At 46.0% G+C, this 21,441-nt stretch overlaps 1 protein-coding gene across 7 annotated transcripts in view; it reads right to left on the reverse strand.

The window, feature by feature from the left end:
- The window catches only part of LOC112265838 (triple functional domain protein), a 124,841-nt gene that overhangs the window by 8,919 nt on the left and 94,481 nt on the right, over positions 1-21,441 (reverse strand). For 3 of the 7 annotated variants that reach the window (XM_042295434.1, XM_042295432.1, XM_042295438.1), the window contains 20 exons: positions 20,375-20,476; positions 17,486-17,515; positions 17,023-17,174; positions 16,832-16,931; positions 16,353-16,596; positions 15,815-15,925; positions 12,973-13,157; positions 11,707-11,877; positions 7,702-7,797; positions 3,982-4,130; positions 3,643-3,709; positions 3,352-3,455; positions 3,193-3,262; positions 2,804-2,986; positions 2,470-2,520; positions 2,252-2,329; positions 1,836-2,024; positions 1,449-1,629; positions 999-1,307; positions 313-893 (listed from right to left, as the gene is read on the reverse strand). In XM_042295434.1, the coding sequence (XP_042151368.1) occupies positions 313-893; positions 999-1,307; positions 1,449-1,629; positions 1,836-2,024; positions 2,252-2,329; positions 2,470-2,520; positions 2,804-2,986; positions 3,193-3,262; positions 3,352-3,455; positions 3,643-3,709; positions 3,982-4,130; positions 7,702-7,797; positions 11,707-11,877; positions 12,973-13,157; positions 15,815-15,925; positions 16,353-16,596; positions 16,832-16,931; positions 17,023-17,174; positions 17,486-17,515; positions 20,375-20,476 (3,153 nt within the window). The remainder of the gene's footprint in view (positions 1-312; positions 894-998; positions 1,308-1,448; positions 1,630-1,835; positions 2,025-2,251; positions 2,330-2,469; positions 2,521-2,803; positions 2,987-3,192; positions 3,263-3,351; positions 3,456-3,642; positions 3,710-3,981; positions 4,131-7,701; positions 7,798-11,706; positions 11,878-12,972; positions 13,158-15,814; positions 15,926-16,352; positions 16,597-16,831; positions 16,932-17,022; positions 17,175-17,485; positions 17,516-20,374; positions 20,477-21,441) is intronic. The other 4 variants (XM_042295437.1, XM_042295436.1, XM_042295433.1 and 1 more) reach the window with 3 other exon arrangements.

Raw genomic sequence — 21,441 nt, forward strand, 5'->3', positions numbered from 1 at the left:
GACTACGAAGTAGTACAGTAGTAGTGGATTACTACTTGGAGTGCAGGTAAAGCTTGGTTAGAGAGGTGCGTTGTAGAGTAATTTAGTACAGTTGTCAATTCGTTAGATGCGCAGTAGTAGTAGAAGAGTACTACTAGTAGTAGTAGAACATGTAGTAGAACATGTAGTAGCAGTTTAGTAGAGCCATCTCCAGTGGGATGCAGCAGGACACAGGCAGACAGGACAGCTCTCCCGTGGGTGCTGGATTAGTCAACCAGGAGCAGGAGTAGCACTAGGCCGCACTGAAGCCTGGGCAGCGGGTACATCTCTTACCCCGTTGCTCTGGGTGGACTGCTCGCTGGTGGATGAGCACGTACTCATGCGGTCCGCCTCCTTGCTGTGGGTGGAGTGTCTGTGGGAGCCTGTCGCGGACTGAGAGGAGGTCTGGAACGTGTTTTGGTTCTGCCTCCCCATGGTCTCTCCTGTCTCCCCTGGGAAGGTGAAGGAGCCGGGCCGACTGGCTGGAGAACCAGGCATGGAGCTCCAGAAGGAGCCAGAGCCAGACTTCAGGCCAGGGCTGGGAGGGGGAGGCGGGAGGGCGTCTTTCCCAAAGGCGGGAGTTGCCAGGGGGGAGGCCATGGGGGAGACGGTGCCCGGGCGAGGCTTGCTGGGGGTGGAAAGAAGCACGGGCCCAGAGAGAGGGGCCACACTGGCCCGGGGAATAGGGGGGATGGGAGGGTGCTGGTCGGTTGAGGCTGAGAACGTGCGCTTGCCCTGGGGACTGCCCCCCTGGACCCTCACCCCACGCTGGGCCTCCCTCGTGTCCCTCACCCCCCCCGCTGGAGCCTGCGACCCCGGGTTCGCTGAGACGGCGTGAGGGAGCGAGGAATGAGGGGGGAGACGAGGGGAGGAGCCTGAATCACAAGTGAGCAAAACTGAGTGAAGGGAGGGAAACATCTTAACCAGGGAAATGTCAACACACACACACCCTCTGTAATACTGGGAAAGGCCATGCCTACCTGACATCTTGTTGGGGCCTTCTGGGTCTGCGGCCCCCGGGTGGTGTGGGTGTCGCAGGGGCTGGGGCAGGCGGGAGGGCTGAGGGATCCTGGAGGGCCTCCTGGAGGAGCCAGCTCCGCCCTGGGGACCACCTCCAACGAGGGGACTACCTACACCGAGGGGACCAGTGAGAGGCACACCCTGTAGACCTCCAACAGGGGCCACACTGGGCATGACGCTCCCCACTGACGGAGCGCCGCTGCTGGGTAGACACGGTCCGTCGCTAGCCCCTACATGAATCCGCTGGTACTCTATAGGGGAGGTCAGAGCTGGAGAGAGAGAGTGAGAAAGAGAGGGACAGAGATTGAACAAAATATTAACCTTTATTTTGGCTACATCACAAACCACAACATTTCAAAATGGACTATTTTGGGATGAGTTACGCAAAGGGTTTATGTGAGTGTGTGTACCGTTGAGGAAGTTGCGTTGGCTCTCCAGTATCTGGCTGATCTGAAGGGTCCAGACCTGACGCACTCCCAGGTGGGAGGAGTGGAGGACGAAGGAGTCTACGCTGCTATTGGTCACCCGAGAGGTCAACATAAACTTACAGGGGTCACCGTCCACACTGTCCTCCAACCCCAGACAACCGATCTGGAGAGAGAGAGGAATGAAGACAGAAAGAAAGAGTTTCAACACACCTTCATCAACACATTGAGGGATGGGCACAGCACTCAAGTCTTACATTGTCTTTCGATGCAGAAAAACGCAGAAAAATAATAATAAGGGAAAGAAATGGAGAGAAACTGTGTTGTTGCTTGGAATTAAATACACATTTCCATAGGATCTATAGACGATACCTTGATGCTGTTCTTGTATAGGAAGCCAGGCATGGAGAAGCCTCTCTTCTTGTCCAGTGGCTCGCTGAAGATGACAATCTGTTCAAAGAGGAAGACCCTTCTCTCCCTCATTCTCCCTCCTCCTCCCTCGGGGTCTGATACCATGAAGGTGTCCTGGAGCAGCAGACGACCCTGGGCCACAATCTTACCCTGGAGGGCGGAGGAAGGCGAAATAAAGAAAGAAAGTAGGACACAAAAGTAGCAAAATGTAGGAAGAGGTGAAGAACAAAAACGATAAGGGAGACAGAGGAGAGCAGAGAGGAAGGAGAGAAAATACGGCCATGTGAAAAAGGTGGGTTGATTGATCTATTCTTAAGTCTTTAAATGTTTGATATTCTGTTTTGTTGGGTAACTATTTAATGTCAGGGTGATCTTACGTCAAATCCTTGGAGTCGCCCCACGTTCATCATATCGTTGCATCTCTTTGGTACGATGCACATGATCTCAACTCCTTTCTGTAGGCCCCACACACACACACACACACACACACAATGAGTTTAAAAAAAACACATGGTTAAGGAAATAAAATATAGTATAAAAATGTATAAAACAAAATGAAAAGACTACAGGAAAGACAGTGTCCTCTCTTCCTCACCTCCAACTCTACTGAATCCAACCCTGCCTTTTTAGAAAATTTGAGGAAGTCCTACGAACAAAACCAGACAAAATGTATTTGATATTACCAAAAGGTGAAAGATAATGATTACCCAATGATAAGACAACATGTTAGAGTAAGGTAACAAACTGATTCGATACTGGGGCCCCTGGTACGGCTAAGAAATGGGTGTGATTTAGCATCCCCTGCTGGACAACTAAGAACATGATAATGTACAGCACTTAGTTCCCTAACATTTACATTGTAGTCATTTAGCAGACTTACAATCATCACAAGACGATGATGAAAACACACACAGACCCACCCTACCTACCTTGAGCAGTAGTTGGTACTTCATGATTCTCTGGACGGGTTTGATGAGGAGGTCAGTGATCTGGAGACGCTGACCGAGACGTTGTTTCAGGTCCTCGAAGTAGGTGTCGATGTACTCTGACACGATGTGTTCCGACTTGGGTTTGTTCTGACAGTACACTATGTACATGTGGAGCCTCCGCTCCTGAAGAGACGAACACACACACACACACACACACACACACACACACACACACACACACACACACACACACACACACACACACACACACACACACACACACACACACACACACACACACACAGGGTTAGGATACTGTAGATATATACACATACTCACTCACTCACTCACTCACTCACTCACTCACACAGCAACAGTAAATCACTCACATGTTTGACGAACAGCGTTCCAAGTCGGTCAGGGTCTTCCAGACACTTCTCTAACTCTCCCATGAAGAAACTACAGAGAGAAAGAGAGAGGGTTAGCAAGGCATATCCATTATATGTTGTGTGTGTGTGTGTGTGTGTGTGTATGTGTGTATGTCATACTCTCTGTGCCAGTCGTAGATCTGGTTGATGTTTCCAAAGACTATCTTGTCTTTTCCCTTCATATCGTCTGGTACCCCTTCCTCCTTCATCCGAGTCATATAGCTCTGAAACACACACACACACACACACACACACACACACACACACACACACACACACACACACACACACACACACACACACACACACACACACACACACACACACACACACACACACGAACATCAATTAACTCTAGAGGAAGAGGAAGTGAGGTCAGAGGGAGGGAGGAAGTAATGTGTTTGGACTCACCTCCACCACCAGGCCCAGGTCTCTGACGTAGTCCCTCTCTGTCTCCACCAGCTCCAACAACACATAACTACACAGAGAGAGAGACAAAGAGAGACAGAGAGAGAGGGTCAGTAACATGTCTTAAACAAGAGTGTCAAACGAATAAAATTAGTTTCAGTGTACAGTGTCCATATTAGGATAGCTTCAGTCAAATGCTGCTGAGACTAAGTTTGTCCTAATATGGACACTAACATTGAGCAAGAGAGAGTGAGTGACCGAAAGTGCTAGTGATCCATGTTGGAAACAAATGGAATTGCTTTAACACCTTATAACCAATACATCTATCAATCCAGTACATACTGTCGTCGCTTGAGGAAGCCGGTCTTGCGCTCTTCCATCTCATCGATGGGAGAGGAGGATGAGAGGAGGGAGTTGTCAGAGGGGTTGAAGGAGGGAGAGCTGCTGTCCCCGTGATCTACTGAGAGAGAGCTAGGCCTGTCCTCTAGAGCCTGGAGAGAGAGTGAGAGAAAGAGGGAGAGAGAAAGAGAGGGAGAAAGAAAGAGGTAGATTGTAAACGAGACAATGCCTCCCTGTATGTGTGTGTGTGTGTGTGTGTGTGTGTGTTTATATATATATAGTGGGGCAAAAAGTATTTAGTCAGCCACCAATTGTGCAAGTTCTCCCACTTAAAAAGATGAGAGAGGCCTGTAATTTTCATCATAGGTACACTTCAACTATGACAGACAAAATGAGAAAAAAAATCCAGAAAATGTTTGTAGGATTTTTAATGAATTTATTTGCAAATTATGGTGGAAAATAAGTATTTGGTCACCTACAAACAAGCAAGATTTCTGGCTCTCACAGACCTGTAACTTCTTCTTTAAGAGGCTCCTCTGTCCTCCACTCGTTGCCTGTATTAATGGCACCTAATGGCAACTTGTTATCAGTATAAAAGACACCTGTCCACAACCTCCAACAGTCACACTCCAAACTCCACTATGGCCAAGACCAAAGTGCTGTCAAAGGACACCAGAAACAAAATTGTAGACCTGCACCAGGCTGGGAAGACTACATCTGCAATAGGTAAGCAGCTTGGTTTGAAGAAATCAACTGTGGGAGCAATTATTAGGAAATGGAAGACATACAAGACCACTGATAATCTCCCTCGATCTGGGGCTCCACGCAAGATCTCACCCCGTGGGGTCAAAATGATCACAAGAACGGTGAGCAAAAATCCCAGAACCACACGGGGGGACCTAGTGAATGACCTGCAGAGAGCTGGGACCAAAGTAACAAAGCCTACTATCAGTAACACACTACGCCGCCAGGGACTCAAATCCTGCAGTGCCAGACGTGTCCCCCTGCTTAAGCCAGTACATGTCCAGGCCGGTCTGAAGTTTGCTAGAGAGCATTTGGATGATCCAGAAGAAGATTGGGAGAATGTCATATGGTCAGATGAAACCAAAATAGAACCTTTTGGTAAAAACTCAACTCATCGTGTTTGGAGGACAAAGAATGCTGAGTTGCATCCAAAGAACACCATACCTACTGTGAAGCATGGGGGTGGAAACATCATGCTTTGGGGCTGTTTTTCTGCAAAGGGACCAGGATGACTGATCCGTGTAAAGGAAAGAATGAATGGGGCCATGTATCGTGAGATTTTGGGTGAAAACCTCCTTCCATCAGCAAGGGCATTGGAGATGAAACGTGGCTGGGTCTTTCAGCATGACAATGATCCCAAACACACCGCCCGGGCAACGAAGGAGTGGCTTCGTAAGAAGCAATTCAAGGTCCTGGAGTGGCCTAGCTAGTCTCCAGATCTCAACCCCATAGAAAATCTTTGGAGGGAGTTGAAAGTCCGCGTTGCCCAGCAACAGCCACAAAACATCACTGCTCTAGACGAGATCTGTATGGAGGAATGGGCCAAAATACCAGCAACAGTGTGTGAAAACCTTGTGAAGACTTACAGAAAACGTTTGACCTCTGTCATTGCCAACAAAGGGTATATAACAAAGTATTGAGATAAACTTTTATGTGTGTGTATGTGTGTGTATATGTATACTTGTGTGTGTATGTATATGTGTGTGTATGTGTGTGCGTGTGAATATGTATACATGTGTGTGTATGTATATGTGTGTGCGTGTGTATATGTATATGTGTGTGTATGTGTGTGCGTGTGTAAATGTGTCCTTACTAGGGCTGTTGCGGTGACCATATTTCCACGACACCAGCAGTCATGAGTCATGACCGCAGTAAAATTCCACGTGACCGTAGAGTCATGGTAATGTCCTCTGATGCACCCCTAACAATCATCAGGTCGCTAACATCGATGCAATCAAACACTTATCATCAAAACAGCATGTGCTTTTAAATCTCACCTCACTGTGATTGTTCAATTTGAAGAAAGAAGTTCAAAAATAGGTTGAAACTGTGTGGAAAACATGGTCGTTGTGGCTCTTTCCAAGTCTGACACAATTAAATGGACAGAGCTTTCTCAGTTGATGATTCATATGCATAGGCCCCCCAAAAAACCTGAAGAAAATAATGATTGTGCCGTTATACAATACTTAGCCTACTGCATATTACAGCGGAAAAACATTTAAAAAACAGATTTAAGATGTCTTTGGTACATAATTGGTTTAGCCTATGCTCCCAAATTAAACACATTCTAGTAAATGGCCTTTGAGTGTGAACTATATTGTTATGCATACTGGATGGACTGGTTACCTTATGCTACACTCTGTATACAAAATGTATATCCATGAGTCTGCGAGAGAACGTATAGGCCTAGGTGATGCTGTTGGTTCCCTGATTGAACCAACAGAGCCTAGTTAGTCTACAATTATAGTGACTATGAATTAGATTTTAAACAGCCTAATAATAGGGCTGGCCCATTACCTTTAGCTACAGAATAACTCAGCACCATGCCTCCCCTCTTCCCTTCATTCCTTTCTAACGCTCGCAGAAAGAGGGGTTATCAACAGTTGAATTAAATATGTTTTGTTGTGAAAACATGTTGCTATCGATGTTTCCGAACAGATTTCACTTGGTTTCCCAAATGAAGCACTGGGTAGCTGCAGGAACAGGGTAGGAGGGCCCATAGCATACAGAGTACTGGGTAGCTGCAGGAACAGGGTTGGAGGGCCCATGGCATTCAGCGTACTGGGTAGCTGCAGGAACAGGGTTGGAGGGCCCATGGCATACAGAGTTTGGGTGGAATATCATCTATTGTGCAGGGAATAGACTGCATGCTCCTTAAACAGTGGATGATGTGTGGAGTGAAATAACCTACCTAGCATGAATGAGAAAAACAAACTGACATGTCTTTTTCCCCCTGCTTTTTTTAGGGAACTTTCTCAAATCATCAATAGTCTATAGTTTTGATGTCTAAGACATTCTAAGGTTTGTATCATCCACAACTAAAGTTACCAAATAACTCTAAATAGGACCCATTTCAAACAATCACTGTTATGCTCAACATAGCCACTTCATACGGGTGAACTCACTCTGGAATGGGAAAAATATCCTTCCTATTTTATTTAGCTAAGTTTGATTATATTCTTCTTACTATAAAATCATATAATATATAATAATGGCACAGGACTTATACACATGTCTTGTCTGCTAAATGAACAAGCCTCCCCATTCAACCTGACAGAGCTTGAGAGGATCTGCAGAGAAGAATGGGAGAAACTCCCCAAATACAGGTGTCCCAAGCTTGCAGCGTCATACCCAAGAAGACTTGAGGCTGTAATCGCTGCCAAAGGTGCTTCAACAAAGTTCTGAGTAAAGGGTCTGAAGACTTATTTATATTTAATACCTTTGCAACTGTTTTTAAAAATCTGTTTTTGTTTTGTCATTATGGGGTACTGTGTGTCGATTGATGAGAAAAAAACAACAATTGAATCAATTTCAGAATAAGGCTGTAATGTAACAAAATGTGGAAAAAGTCAAGGGGTCTGAATACTTTCCGAAAGCACCGCATGTTAATTAACGGACAATTACCGTGAGAACGGCAGTCTTTTGCATGACAATAACCGGCTGACAAAATGTTATGACCACCACAGCCATAGTCCTCACCATCTTGCTCTTGACCAGTTCCTCGATGGCGCTCACCAGCTCTGCTGCGCTGGGCGTCTCAGAACTGCACGGCCGGACGGACAGACGGGAGGAGCTCTGGACAGGGATGTAGGGAGAAAGATGTTAACACATTCCCCTCAGCGTAGTCTTACTACATGATTTGGCTAAAGGCTTCATTTAATACCATTCCTGTTCAGTTATCCATCAAACAACCAATCAATAAAAGTTCACTTGTGGGACACCCTTTCAAGGGAGAAAATGAAAAACATTTCATCTGGAGAGATGGACCCAAAACTACTGAAAAGACAATTTAAGAAAACATTTATTTTTCTGGATAGATCCCCAAATATTCCTCAGGCATACAGTACATTTAATGACGGGTACAAATGAGGCCTGTATGTTGGTGATGTCTAAGTCGGATGTTGGTTTGTTTACGATGACGTCATCTCTCTTAGTCTACCTCTACAATGTTACCGTTACGGTTGTATTTTGATCCTCTGCTCCCAATGAATGATCCAATGTTGACCAGAATAAGAAAGAGGTTCTGATATGAGGTTGAAGGGTGAAGTGAATCTATGATCACTAAAAGAAAGTGCTTAACGTGACAAAAGGGGAAAACAGTCTGCAATGAGTCTCCTAGGAACGAGGTCAAATCTATGACATTGAAAAACAAGAGCAGGAAAGAGGTTACACAGGTGTGCAAGTGAGAAAGTAAAAGTAAAAAATAAGTAAAAAAGAAAGAGTAAGAGAGTGTAAATGAGAGAGGTTAATGTTAGGAGATGTCAAAATGAAAGTGTAAGAGAGTGTAAATGAGAGAGGTTAATGTTAGGAGATGTCAAAATGAAAGTGTAAGAGAGTGTAAATGAGAGAGGTTAATGTTAGGAGATGTCAAAATGAAAGTGTAAGAGAGTGTAAATGAGAGAGGTTAATGTTAGGAGATGTCAAAATGAAAGTGTAAGAGAGTGTAAATGAGAGAGGTTAATGTTAGGAGATGTCAAAATGAAAGTGTAAGAGAGTGTAAATGAGAGAGGTTAATGTTAGGAGATGTAAAAAAGAAAGAGTAAGAGAGTGTAAATGAGAGAGGTTAATGTTAGGAGATGTCAAAATGAAAGTGTAAGAGAGTGTAAATGAGAGAGGTTAATGTTAGGAGATGTCAAAATGAAAGTGTAAGAGAGTGTAAATGAGAGAGGTTAATGTTAGGAGATGTCAAAAAGAAAGTGTGAGAGTGTAAATGAGAGAGGTTAATGTTAGGAGATGTAAAAAAGAAAGTGTGAGAGAGTGTAAATGAGAGAGGTTAATGTTAGGAGATGTCAAAATGAAAGTGTAAGAGAGTGTAAATGAGAGAGGTTAATGTTAGGAGATGTAAAAAAGAAAGTGTGAGAGAGTGTAAATGAGAGAGGTTAATGTTAGGAGTAGTAAAGAAGAAAGTGTAAGAGAGTGTAAATGAGAGAGGTTAATGTTAGGAGATGTAAAAAAGAAAGTGTAAGAGAGTGTAAATGAGAGAGGTTAATGTTAGGAGATGTCAAAATGAAAGTGTGAGAGAGTGTAAATGAGAGAGGTTAATGTTAGGAGATGTAAAAAAGAAAGTGTGAGAGAGTGTAAATGAGAGAGGTTAATGTTAGGAGATGTAAAAAAGAAAGTGTGAGAGAGTGTAAATGAGAGAGGTTAATGTTAGGAGATGTAAAAAAGAAAGTGTGAGAGAGTGTAAATGAGAGAGGTTAATGTTAGGAGATGTCAAAATGAAAGTGTAAGAGAGTGTAAATGAGAGAGGTTAATGTTAGGAGATGTAAAAAAGAAAGTGTGAGAGAGTGTAAATGAGAGAGGTTAATGTTAGGAGATGTAAAGAAGAAAGTGTAAGAGAGTGTAAATGAGAGAGGTTAATGTTAGGAGATGTAAAAAAGAAAGTGTGAGAGTGTAAATGAGAGAGGTTAATGTTAGGAGATGTAAAAAAGAAAGTGTAAGAGATGTGAACTCATTATAATAATAATAATAATAAGGGAATTGGAAAACGTGTATAAACGATAATGAACTGGAACTGGCCATTGAAAGAGAAAAAAGAGATGTTAAGCGTAAGATATGAGCTTTAAAGAATCAGAGAATACAAAATAAAGATGTGAGATGAGTTAAATATGAACTGTACACTGCAGAAGGACATTGATAAAGAAAGGAGGGACAATAAAGTGTATGAGAGAGTCTCACCCTTGCTGCGCTGTCTCCAGACTGTGCTGTGCCCCACTAAGGGTCTGTGTGTGGTGGGGTGTTGGGCTGTACCCTCTGGCCACACCAGGGCTTACAGTAGGTGCCAATTAATCACACGGTGCAATGGGGTTAACGCACACAGGGGGTGAAGACGGGTGAGGAGGGGTGAGGAGGAGGGAGTAAGGGGGGTCTGAGTCATCGGTTTGTCTGTACGAGTGTTCCGAACGCAAGACGTTGCCCTTAGGTACAGATCTAGGATCAGTTTGCACCAATTTTATCCGGAATAGTGTGAAAGAACGCAAAACTGACCTTGCATCAGCCTCTAGAGACTTCTACCTACTCAGTTCTGCATGTGCCTCCGAGTTATTCTGAGGGTGCAATCACGCAACAAACGGAGGAGTTACCAGGCAACGAGGCAGATAAATCATTTTTAAAAATTAAAATGTAAAAGTGCATAATAAAATGTAATGTCGTTTTTTGAAGGAACTAGTCTGATGATGATAAAATGTAAAATAATCCAAACTAAAAATAAAGATGGAGAGCGGGAGTAATTCTATAGTTGAATAAAGCCCTGCAGATACTGAGAGCAGAGAGTGAGCAGATTTGGGCGTAGAAGAGAGGCTGAGAGAGCAAGCGAGAGTAAGGTAGGCAGAATAAAAGAGAGAGAGACGTTTGGAAGAGTGTCCTTTTCCTCAGAGAGAAACCTAGAAAGACCTAGAAGACAGGAACGGCGTAAAAATTCTACATCTGTTGTCCTTCAACTATCTTTCATAAGAAGAACCGGAAGAAAAACAGCAACTACGTCTATAGTACAGTTACCGATAGGGGGAAAAGAGAGAGAGCGAAAGAGAGAGTGAGAGAGGAGAGAGAACTGAAGTATTGAGGGAAGAGAAAAGGAGGGAGAGAGAGATGGAAGGATTGTTTCAGGAGATGGAGAGGTATGGAAACTGAGACAAAGCAAAGACAGGACATAAATCAAGGTAATGCTATAGCATGGTAAACAGTAAACAGACAGCAAACCAACGATACAGTCGGAAACAAAAACAAAAAGAGAAACACAAATTAGTGTCAGAGAAAAACGCTGCTGCGCCAAGAAAAGGTGAATCCACGACGGCAACAGTAACTGATGCATTTCCTTGCATTTCTATTCGAATAGCAGCCTCGATGTTTCATAATCAATTTTCATCGAGGCCTGTATTCACAAAGAGTCTCCGAGTAGGATCAGTTCTGCCTTTCATCGTAATGAATAAGAGAAGGGACCCAATCCTAGATCAGCACTCTTACTCTGAGACGTTTTGTGAATTATGGCCCCTGCTAAGAAGGACGTGATAAGAAAACTAACTCAAATTGATGTAATGTTTGTCTGTAGAATATAATAACAAAATAATCAAACTCATGACTAAATCATAGGAGAGAGAAACTGTAACAGAAAGGATGAGTTCGCTGGGTGGGAGATCTTCGCTTTACATTGTAGTCATTTAGTAGACACTCTTATCCAGAGAGACTTACAGAAGCAATTAGGGTTAAGTGCCTTGTTCAAGGGCACATTTTGTACTATTTTTATTAACAACAACAAAAAACATTGAATTAATCAAATATTATTATCAGTCTTCTTTCTCAAATGAAGGGTATTTGAAATGGGGGTAGTTTAGGGTTGTTACTGGTTATAAACCGATCTGTCATTTTTGATGCGTCTACCAGATGATCTCGGCTCACTTTTCTTTACCCCCCTCCCCACCCCTCCACCTTACCCTCCTGAGAGTCAGGCTGACCTATTCTCTACCTCCCCTCTCCCCTAACCCTTACCTTGTCGTCCTGTGCGTCAGGCTGCAGTAGGCTGTGTTGCTGGATGGCCATGGGGGGTGGTAGGGGTACCGAGTCGGCCCCCTCCTCACCCTCCTCCTCTCCACAGCTCTGCATCCCAGAGGACGAGGACTTGGACAGGGTCCCACTAGAGAGGCCCTCGTTACGCACTCTCTGTAGAGGAGAGAGAGAGAGAAGAGAGGGAGAGGGAAAGAGGATAGATAGAGATAGAGACAGACAGAGGAGAGAGTAGAGAGAGGAGAGAGGGTAGAGAGAAAGAGGTTAGATAGAGATAGAGACAGACAGAGGAGAGAGTAGAGCGAGGAGAGAGGGTAGAGAGAAAGAGGTTAGAGATAGAGACAGACAGAGGAGAGAGTAGAGAGAGGAGAGGGTAGAGAGAGGAGAGAGGGAGAGGGAAAGAGGTTAGATAGAGATAGAGACAGACAGAGGAGAGAGTAGAGAGGGAAAGAGGTTAGATAGAGATAGAGACAGACAGTGGAGAGAGTAGAGAGAGGAGAGAGGGAGAGGTTAGATAGAGATAGAGACAGACAGAGGAGAGAGTAGAGAGGAGAGAGTGAGAGGGAAAGAGGTTAGATAGAGATAGAGACAGACAGAGGAGAGAGTAGAGAGAGGAGAGAGGGTAGAGAGAAAGAGGTTAGATAGAGATAGAGACAGACAGAGGAGAGAGTAGAGCGAGGAGAGAGGGTAGAGAGAAAGAGGTTAGATAGAGATAGAGACAGACAGAGGAGAGAGTAGAGAGGAGAGAGGGAGAGGGAAAGAGGTTAGATAGAGATAGAGACAGACAGAGGAGAGAGTAGAGAGAGGAGAGAGGGAGAGGGAAAGAGGTTAGATAGAGATAGAGACAGACAGAGGAGAGTAGAGAGAGGAGAGGTTAGAGAGAGGAGAGAGGGAGAGGGAAAGAGGTTAGATAGAGATAGAGACAGACAGAGGAGAGAGTAGAGAGAGGAGAGGTTAGAGAGAGGAGAGAGGGAGAGGGAAGAGGTTAGATAGAGATAGAGAGACAGAGTAGAGAGTAGAGAGAGGAGAGAGGGTAGAGAGAGGAGAGAGGGAGAGGGAAAGAGGTTAGATAGAGATAGAGACAGACAGAGGAGAGAGTAGAGAGAGGAGAGAGGGTAGAGAGAAAGAGGTTAGATAGAGATAGAGACAGACAGAGTAGAGAGTAGAGAGAGGAGAGGGTAGAGAGAGGAGAGAGGGTAGAGGGAAAGAGAAGACACAGACACACAGAAGACATTGAGGTCTCCCCCTTACCTCCTCCACAGTCTCGTCCTGGGGTGTAGCAGCGCTGTCGTCAGAGTCTTTCTGGGTGCTGCCCGTCATCTCGCCACTCTTCCTCACCTTCTTGTGTTTGTGCGCCAGCTTCTTCACGTGCCCGTCTGCCTTGCCACTGCTCAGACGACGCACTGGGCTGGTCAGCCACTTACGCAGGGTGTTACCTGGGACAAGGCGGTAGAGAATGTTATCACTGACATCTAGGCACACACAATCACACACCTTCTCCTTTTCCACCACTGTGAATTTAGAACTGTTTGTTCAATCCCTTTGCAAAAAATTGGCGAGGTGTGTGTGTTTACCTGGTCGTTTAGGTCCGGGCGAGGTGTGTGTGTTTACCTGGTCGTTTAGGTCCGGGCGAGGTGTGTGTGTTTACCTGGTCGTTTAGGTCCGGGCGAGGTGTGTGTGTTTACCTGGTCGTTTAGGTCCTGGGACGAGGTGAGTGTGTTTACCTGGTCGTTTAGGTCCGGGCGAGGTGTGTGTGTTTACCTGGTCGTTTTCCACCGGGCGAGGTGAGTGTGTTTTTGTTGGTCGTTTAGGTCCGGGCGAGGTGTGTGTGTTTACCTGGTCGTTTAGGTCCGGGCGAGGTGTGTGTGTTTACCTGGTCATTTAGGTCCGGGCGAGGTGTGTGTGTTTACCTGGTCGTTTAGGTCCGGGCGAGGTGTGTGTGTTTACCTGGTCGTTTAGGTCCGGGCGAGGTGTGTGTGTTTACCTGGTCGTTTAGGTCCGGGCGAGGTGTGTGTGTTTACCTGGTCGTTTAGGTCCGGGCGAGGTGTGTGTGTTTACCTGGTCGTTTAGGTCCGGGCGAGGTGTGTGTGTTTACCTGGTCGTTTAGGTCTGGGCGAGGTGAGTGTGTTTACCTGGTCGTTTAGGTCCGGGCGAGGTGAGTGTGTTTACCTGGTCGTTTAGGTCCGGGCGAGGTGAGTGTGTTTACCTGGTCGTTTAGGTCCGGGCGAGGTGTGTGTGTTTACCTGGTCGTTTAGGTCCGGGCGAGGTGAGTGTGTTTACCTGGTCGTTTAGGTCCGGGCGAGGTGAGTGTGTTTACCTGGTCGTTTAGGTCCGGGCGAGGTGTGTGTGTTTACCTGGTCGTTTAGGTCCGGGCGAGGTGTGTGTGTTTACCTGGTCGTTTAGGTCCGGGCGAGGTGAGTGTGTTTACCTGGTCGTTTAGGTCCGGGCGAGGTGAGTGTGTGTTTACCTGGTCGTTTAGGTCCGGGCGAGGTGTGTGTGTTTACCTGGTCGTTTAGGTCCGGGCGAGGTGTGTGTGGTTACCTGGTCGTTTAGGTCCGGGCGAGGTGAGTGTGTTTACCTGGTCGTTTAGGTCCGGGCGAGGTGAGTGTGTTTACCTGGTCGTTTAGGTCCGGGCGAGGTGTGTGTGTTTACCTGGTCATTTAGGTCCGGGCGAGGTGAGTGTGTTTACCTGGTCGTTTAGGTCCGGGCGAGGTGAGTGTGTTTATCTGGTCGTTTAGGTCCGGGCGAGGAGTGTGTGATTACCTGGTCGTTTAGGTCCGGGCGAGGTGTGTGTGATTACCTGGTCGTTTAGGTCCGGGCGAGGTGTGTGTGATTACCTGGTCGTTTAGGTCCAGGCGAGGTGTGTGTGTTTACCTGGTCGTTTAGGTCCGGGCGAGGTGAGTGTGTTTACCTGGTCGTTTAGGTCCGGGCGAGGTGTGTGTGTTTACCTGGTCATTTAGGTCCGGGCGAGGTGAGTGTGTTTACCTGGTCGTTTAGGTCCGGCGAGGTGAGTGTGTTTACCTGGTCGTTTAGGTCCGGGCGAGGTGTGTGTGTTTACCTGGTCATTTAGGTCCGGGGAGGTGTGTGTGTTTACCTGGTCGTTTAGGTCCGGGCGAGGTGAGCGTGTTTACCTGGTCGTTTAGGTCTGGGCGAGGTGAGCGTGTTTACCTGGTCGTTTAGGTCCGGGCGAGGTGAGTGTGTTTACATGGTCGTTTAGGTCCGGGCGAGGTGTGAGTGTTTACCTGGTCGTTTAGGTCCGGGCGAGGTGAGTGTGTTTACCTGGTCGTTTAGGTTCGGGCGAGGTGAGTGTGTTTACCTGGTCGTTTAGGTCCGGGCGAGGTGAGTGTGTTTACCTGGTCGTTTAGGTCCGGGCGAGGTGAGTGTGTTTACCTGGTCGTTTAGGTCCGGGCGAGGTGAGTGTGTTTACCTGGTCGTTTAGGTCCGGGCGAGGTGTGTGTGATTACCTGGTCGTTTAGGTCCGGGCGAGGTGAGTGTGTTTACCTGGTCGTTTAGGTCCGGGCGAGGTGTGTGTGATTACCTGGTCGTTTAGGTTCGGGCGAGGTGTGTGTGATTACCTGGTCGTTTAGGTCCGGGCGAGGTGAGTGTGTTTACCTGGTCGTTTAGGTTCGGGCGAGGTGTGTGTGATTACCTGGTCGTTTAGGTCCGGGCGAGGTGAGTGTGTTTACCTGGTCGTTTAGGTCCGGGCGAGGTGTGTGTGATTACCTGGTCGTTTAGGTTCGGGCGAGGTGTGTGTGATTACCTGGTCGTTTAGGTCCGGGCGAGGTGTGAGTGTTTACCTGGTCGTTTAGGTCCGGGCGAGGTGTGTGTGGTTAGCTGGTCGTTTAGGTCCGGGCGAGGTGAGTGTGTTTACCTGGTCGTTTAGGTCCGGGCGAGGTGTGTGTGTTTACCTGGTCGTTTAGGTCCGGGCGAGGTGTGTGTGTTTACCTGGTCGTTTAGGTCCGGGCGAGGTGAGTGTGTTTACCTGGTCGTTTAGGTCCGGGCGAGGTGTGTGTGATTACCTGGTCGTTTAGGTCCGGGCGAGGTGTGTGTGATTACCTGGTCGTTTAGGTTCGGGCGAGGTGTGTGTGGTTACCTGGTCGTTTAGGTCCGGGCGAGGTGTGTGAGCCCATGCCGTGATGTCCGGGCTGCAGGGTGGCAGAGGAGCCTGGCATGATGGAGTCATTACTACACACTGACAGAGTGTCTGGATAGGAGGAGAGGGAGGAGGGAGAGCGAAAGAGAGGTTATCAAAGTCTTGAACACACCCATAACACATCTAATAATAACCATCATTATAACCTGGGGTGTTCCAGCCCTGAATGCTGATTGGCTGACAGCCGTGCTATATCAGACCGTATACCACGGGTATGACAACATGTTTTTTACTGTTCTAATTACGATGATAACCAGTTTATAATAGCAATAAGGCACCTCGGGGGTTTATGGTATATGACCAATATACCACAGCCAAGGGCTGTATCCTGGCACTCTGCGTTGCGTCTTGACTGAGAACAGCCCTTAGCCTTGGTATATTGGCCATATACCACACCCCCTCTGGCCTTATTGCTTAAATATAGGACTTTTCTGAAACTCAAAAGACGCTGTCCCCTACTACAGATCTCCTCACCCACCTTTATGGTTGAATATCCCCTCCATCTCCAGGGAGGAGCGTGAGTGGGCGATGCAGAGCATGGTGCAGGGTACCAGTCCCTCGTGGGCAGGGGAGCGGTCCGTGGTCCTCACCAGACACCAGTCAGGCTTGTCATGGCACCTCTCCAGAACCTCTACAGTCTGGCCCCTCCGGACGGTCAGCTCGTTGCTGTTACCAGCCATGAAGTCATGGATCACCACGGTCAGCTCACAGCCACCGGACAGCTGGAGGAGAGGAGAGATGGTCAGGGGGAATGTAGAATCCGAGGAGGAGGTGAATAGATCATGATTACATCATTCCCCTAGGAGGGTAAAGCAGGCAACATAGTCCTCAGGTCCTTTTTAACTCAAGCCTTCTCTTCATGATAAAACGTCATTTTAGAAATACTGTGTGCTGTTCTCACCCGTCTATGTTCTGTGCGGCCAGAGAGATTACCAGAGTGTGTGTGTGTGTGCTCACCTTGTCACTGTCCAGTGTGTTCTGTGAGGTGCGTGAGGCAATAGAGATGGTGTCTGGTTGGCTGCTGCCATCACCCTGGCTGTCCAAGTCCTCTCCATCCCTATCAAACCCCAAACACAGACAGAGGTCAGTGTGTGTGTGTGTGTGTGTGTGTGTGTAGGTGTGTAAAGTATAATAATGCACTTGTGTACCTGTACCTGCGGTGTCCCTTGTGGTGCTTGGCGGTGGCAGACTTCGGGATGTGTATGGGTTCCTTCAGAGCTCCTCTCAGGTGGATGGTTCGATCCTGAATCACCTCCCTGATGTGTTTGATCCAGTCCTGCTTGTTCTCAATGCTCGACGCCTGCCATTGACCAGGGAGAAGGGGTCAAAGGTTACTTCCCAAAATCACCACGGTCTCTGAAGTCATATTTGTGTCTAAACAGTTCCATAGACCCCACTGGAGAAGAAACAGTTATATTCCAATACCCACATTAGCATAAAATTTAGAATGCATGCGCATCACATGGATTCATTCTAAGTAGTAAGCTAATGTGGACATTGAAACACAGAAAAGGGAGAGTAGGAGAGGAGACAGAGAGTTCCACAGTAGAGTATTGAGATGCAGCTGAGGGCTGTGTTAGGTGTTAGGCTAGTTAGTACAGTATTACTCACCATCGATCCATGTTTGCATCCCTGACTTGGCTTTGGTTCAAATATAGAATAGAGAATTTCACTTTTTTGTTTTTAGTTCATTTATATGACATTTTCTATGAGGACAGAATGTCTGGAGATGACGGACGGACAACAGTCACAGTATGTTGGTGGTGGCCAGTTAATGGTCAATATGGGCAACACAGGTAGATGAGCAGAATAGGAACAGACTCAATACACTGTGTTAGACACATCGGGTTAGGAGCAGGGACACATACTTTTCCAACCACTGGCACAAACAAAGCTTCAGTATTAAAACTAGCTTTGGAGGTGGGTGCTCAAAAAAGTAAGATGTTTAGTTTGGTAAGGAGAGAAAAAAGAGAGAGCGATGGAAAGAGGAAGAAAGGAAGATGGGAGAGAGAGAAGGAAAATTAAAGAAAGAGGGTCAACATTTGAGGTGTCAAATCATTAAAAAAAAGAAGAGATCCATTTTTCTAGACAATAAATATGTATAGGCCTCGACTCCATACAAAGGATATAGAATGTAGTGGGAGCGTGTGGGAGCTTGAAGAATTGTTGGAGTTTAGGGGTTAAAGTTCATGTCAGTGGTGTTGGCGTAAGCATGTTAGCCCACGGTTGGTTAGCGAACGAACGGTTAATATTCAGAGATACAAACATAAACATAACGGCCCAAGACGCAGATGTACTGTACTAGACTAGACTGTATGATAGAACAGTCATCAGACAGAACACAGAGAGATAAAGAGACCAGGGTAACAGATGTACTGTACTAGACTAGACTGTATGATAGAACAGTCATCAGACAGAACACAGAGAGATAAAGAGACCAGGGTAACAGATGTACTGTACTAGACTAGACTGTATGATAGAACAGTCATCAGACAGAACACAGAGAGATAAAGAGACCAGGGTAACAGATGTACTGTACTAGACTAGACTGTATGATAGAACAGTCATCAGACAGAACACAGAGAGATAAAGAGACCAGGGTAACATATGTACTGTACTAGACTAGACTGTATGATAGAACAGTCATCAGACAGAACACAGAGAGATAAAGAGACCAGGGTAACAGATGTACTGTACTAGACTAGACTGTATGATAGAACAGTCATCAGACAGAACACAGAGAGATAAAGAGACCAGGGTAACAGATGTACTGTACTAGACTAGACTGTATGATAGAACAGTCATCAGACAGAACACAGAGAGATAAAGAGACCAGGGTAACAGATGTACTGTACTAGACTAGACTGTATGATAGAACAGTCATCAGACAGAACACAGAGAGATAAAGAGACCAGGGTAACAGATGTACTGTACTAGACTAGACTGTATGATAGAACAGTCATCAGACAGAACACAGAGAGATAAAGAGACCAGGGTAACAGATGTACTGTACTAGACTAGACTGTATGATAGAACAGTCATCAGACAGAACACAGAGAGATAAAGAGACCAGGGTAACAGATGTACTGTACTAGACTAGACTGTATGATAGAACAGTCATCAGACAGAACACAGAGAGATAAAGAGACCAGGGTAACAGATGTACTGTACTAGACTAGACTGTATGATAGAACAGTCATCAGACAGAACACAGAGAGATAAAGAGACCAGGGTAACAGATGTACTGTACTAGACTAGACTGTATGATAGAACAGTCATCAGACAGAACACAGAGAGATAAAGAGACCAGGGTAACAGATGTACTGTACTAGACTAGACTGTATGATAGAACAGTCATCAGACAGAACACAGAGAGATAAAGAGACCAGGGTAACATATGTACTGTACTAGACTAGACTGTATGATAGAACAGTCATCAGACAGAACACAGAGAGATAAAGAGACCAGGGTAACAGATGTACTGTACTAGACTAGACTGTATGATAGAACAGTCATCAGACAGAACACAGAGAGATAAAGAGACCAGGGTAACAGATGTACTGTACTAGACTAGACTGTATGATAGAACAGTCATCAGACAGAACACAGAGAGATAAAGAGACCAGGGTAACAGATGTACTGGTAACATACGTATAGAGATCGAGAGAGGGAGAGAAATACAGAGAGAAACAAGAAACAGAGAAGCACATACGAAGCTTCACACCCACCAGACAGCAGCATAGAGTCATGCAATCAAACGGGGAAGATGAAAAGGGGGGAGGAGAAGTGAAGAGACGGAAAAGAAAAGATGGGACGTGAGGAGAGGAAAGTAAAAGAAAGGAGGAGAGAGTAATAAGGCAGAGAGAGGAGGAGAGCGAGAGGAGAGGTGAGGAGATAGAGAGGTGAGGAGAGAGAGAGGAGCGAGAGGAGAGATGAGGAGATAGAGAGGTGAGGAGAGAGAGAGGAGCGAGAGGAGAGATGAGGAGATGGAGAGGTGAGGAGAGGAGAGGAGAGGAGATGAGAGAGAGGTGAGGAGAGGAGAGAGAGAGGTGAGGAGAGAGAGAGAAGGGAGAGAGAGTAGGAGAAGAGAGGAGGAGAAGAGAAAAGAGAGAGAAAGGAGAGGGAGAGGAGAGACAGAGAGGAGGAGAAGAGAGAAGGGAGAGAGAGGAGGAGAAGAGAGAGAGGAGAGGAGATAGAGAGGAGAGGTGAGGAGAGAGAGAGAAGGGAGAGAGAGTAGGAGAAGAGGAGAGGAGGATAAGAGAAAAGAGAGAGAAAGGAGAGGGAGAGGAGAGACGTAGAGGAGGAGAAGATGAGAGAAGGGAGAGAGAGGTTGAGAAGAGAAGAGAGAGAGGAGGAGAAGAGAGAGAGGAGGGAGAGAGGGGAGGAGAAGAGGAGAGGAGGAGAAGAGGAAAGAGAAAAGAAAGAGAAAGGAGAGAAGAGAGAGGAGCGGAAGGAGAGGGAGTGGAGAGAGAAGAGAGAGGTATTCTTCTCTGTTCTTACCTTGAGTACGATCTTGTTGTCGGAGGTGGGGGTTCGTCCCACCCACAGAGCAAACTTACAGGGGTCTCCCTCAACGTGCTCTGTTACCCCCAACTCTGACGTCTGGAGAGAGGGAGACAAATTACTGCCATTTCATAGGAATTCCTTTGGCAATATGCAATACGTATCTGTCTATTTCTAGCCAATGACACACCAGAAACAGAGAGAGAGAGAGAGACACAACTAAAGAAAAAGAAAGACAGAGAGAGAGAGAGAGAGACAACTAAAGAGAAAGAAAGACAGAGAGAGAGAGAGAGAGAGAGACACAACTAAAGAGAAAGAAAGAGAGAGAGAGAGACAACTAAAGAGAAAGAAAGACAGAGAGAGAGACACAACTAAAGAGAAAGAAAGAGAGAGAGAGAGAGACAACTAAAGAGAAAGAAAGAGAGAGAGAGAGAGAGACAACTAAAGAGAAAGAAAGAGAGAGAGAGAGACACAACTAAAGAGAAAGAAAGACAGAGAGAGAGAGAGAGAGAGACAACTAAAGAGAAAGAAAGACAGAGAAAGAGAGAGAGAGACAACTAAAGAGAAAGAAAGACAGAGAAAGAAAGAGAGAGAGAGACACAACTAAAGAGAAAGAGAAGAGAGAGAGAGACACAACTAAAGAGAAAGAAAGAGAGAGAGAGAGACACAACTAAAGAGAAAGAAAGAGAGAGAGAGAGAGACAGACAAAGGGAAAGAGTAAAACAGAAAAGAGAGAGAGAGACAACTAAAGAGAAAGAAAGAGAGAGAGACACAACTAAAGAGAAAGAAAGAGAGAGAGAGAGAGAGACAACTAAAGAGAAAGAAAGAGAGAGAGACAACTAAAGAGAAAGAAAGAGAGAGAGAGAGACAACTAAAGAGAAAGAAAGAGAGAGAGAGAGACACAACTAAAGAGAAAGAAAGAGAGAGAGAGAGAAAGAAAGAGAGAGAGACACAACTAAAGAGAAAGAAAGAGAGAGACACAACTAAAGAGAAAGAAAGACAGAGAGAGAGAGACACAACTAAAGAGAAAGAAAGACAGAGAGAGAGAGACAACTAAAGAGAAA

The sequence above is a fragment of the Oncorhynchus tshawytscha genome, linkage group LG13 (assembly GCF_018296145.1).
Source record: "Oncorhynchus tshawytscha isolate Ot180627B linkage group LG13, Otsh_v2.0, whole genome shotgun sequence".
NCBI classification, from domain to species: domain Eukaryota; kingdom Metazoa; phylum Chordata; class Actinopteri; order Salmoniformes; family Salmonidae; genus Oncorhynchus; species Oncorhynchus tshawytscha.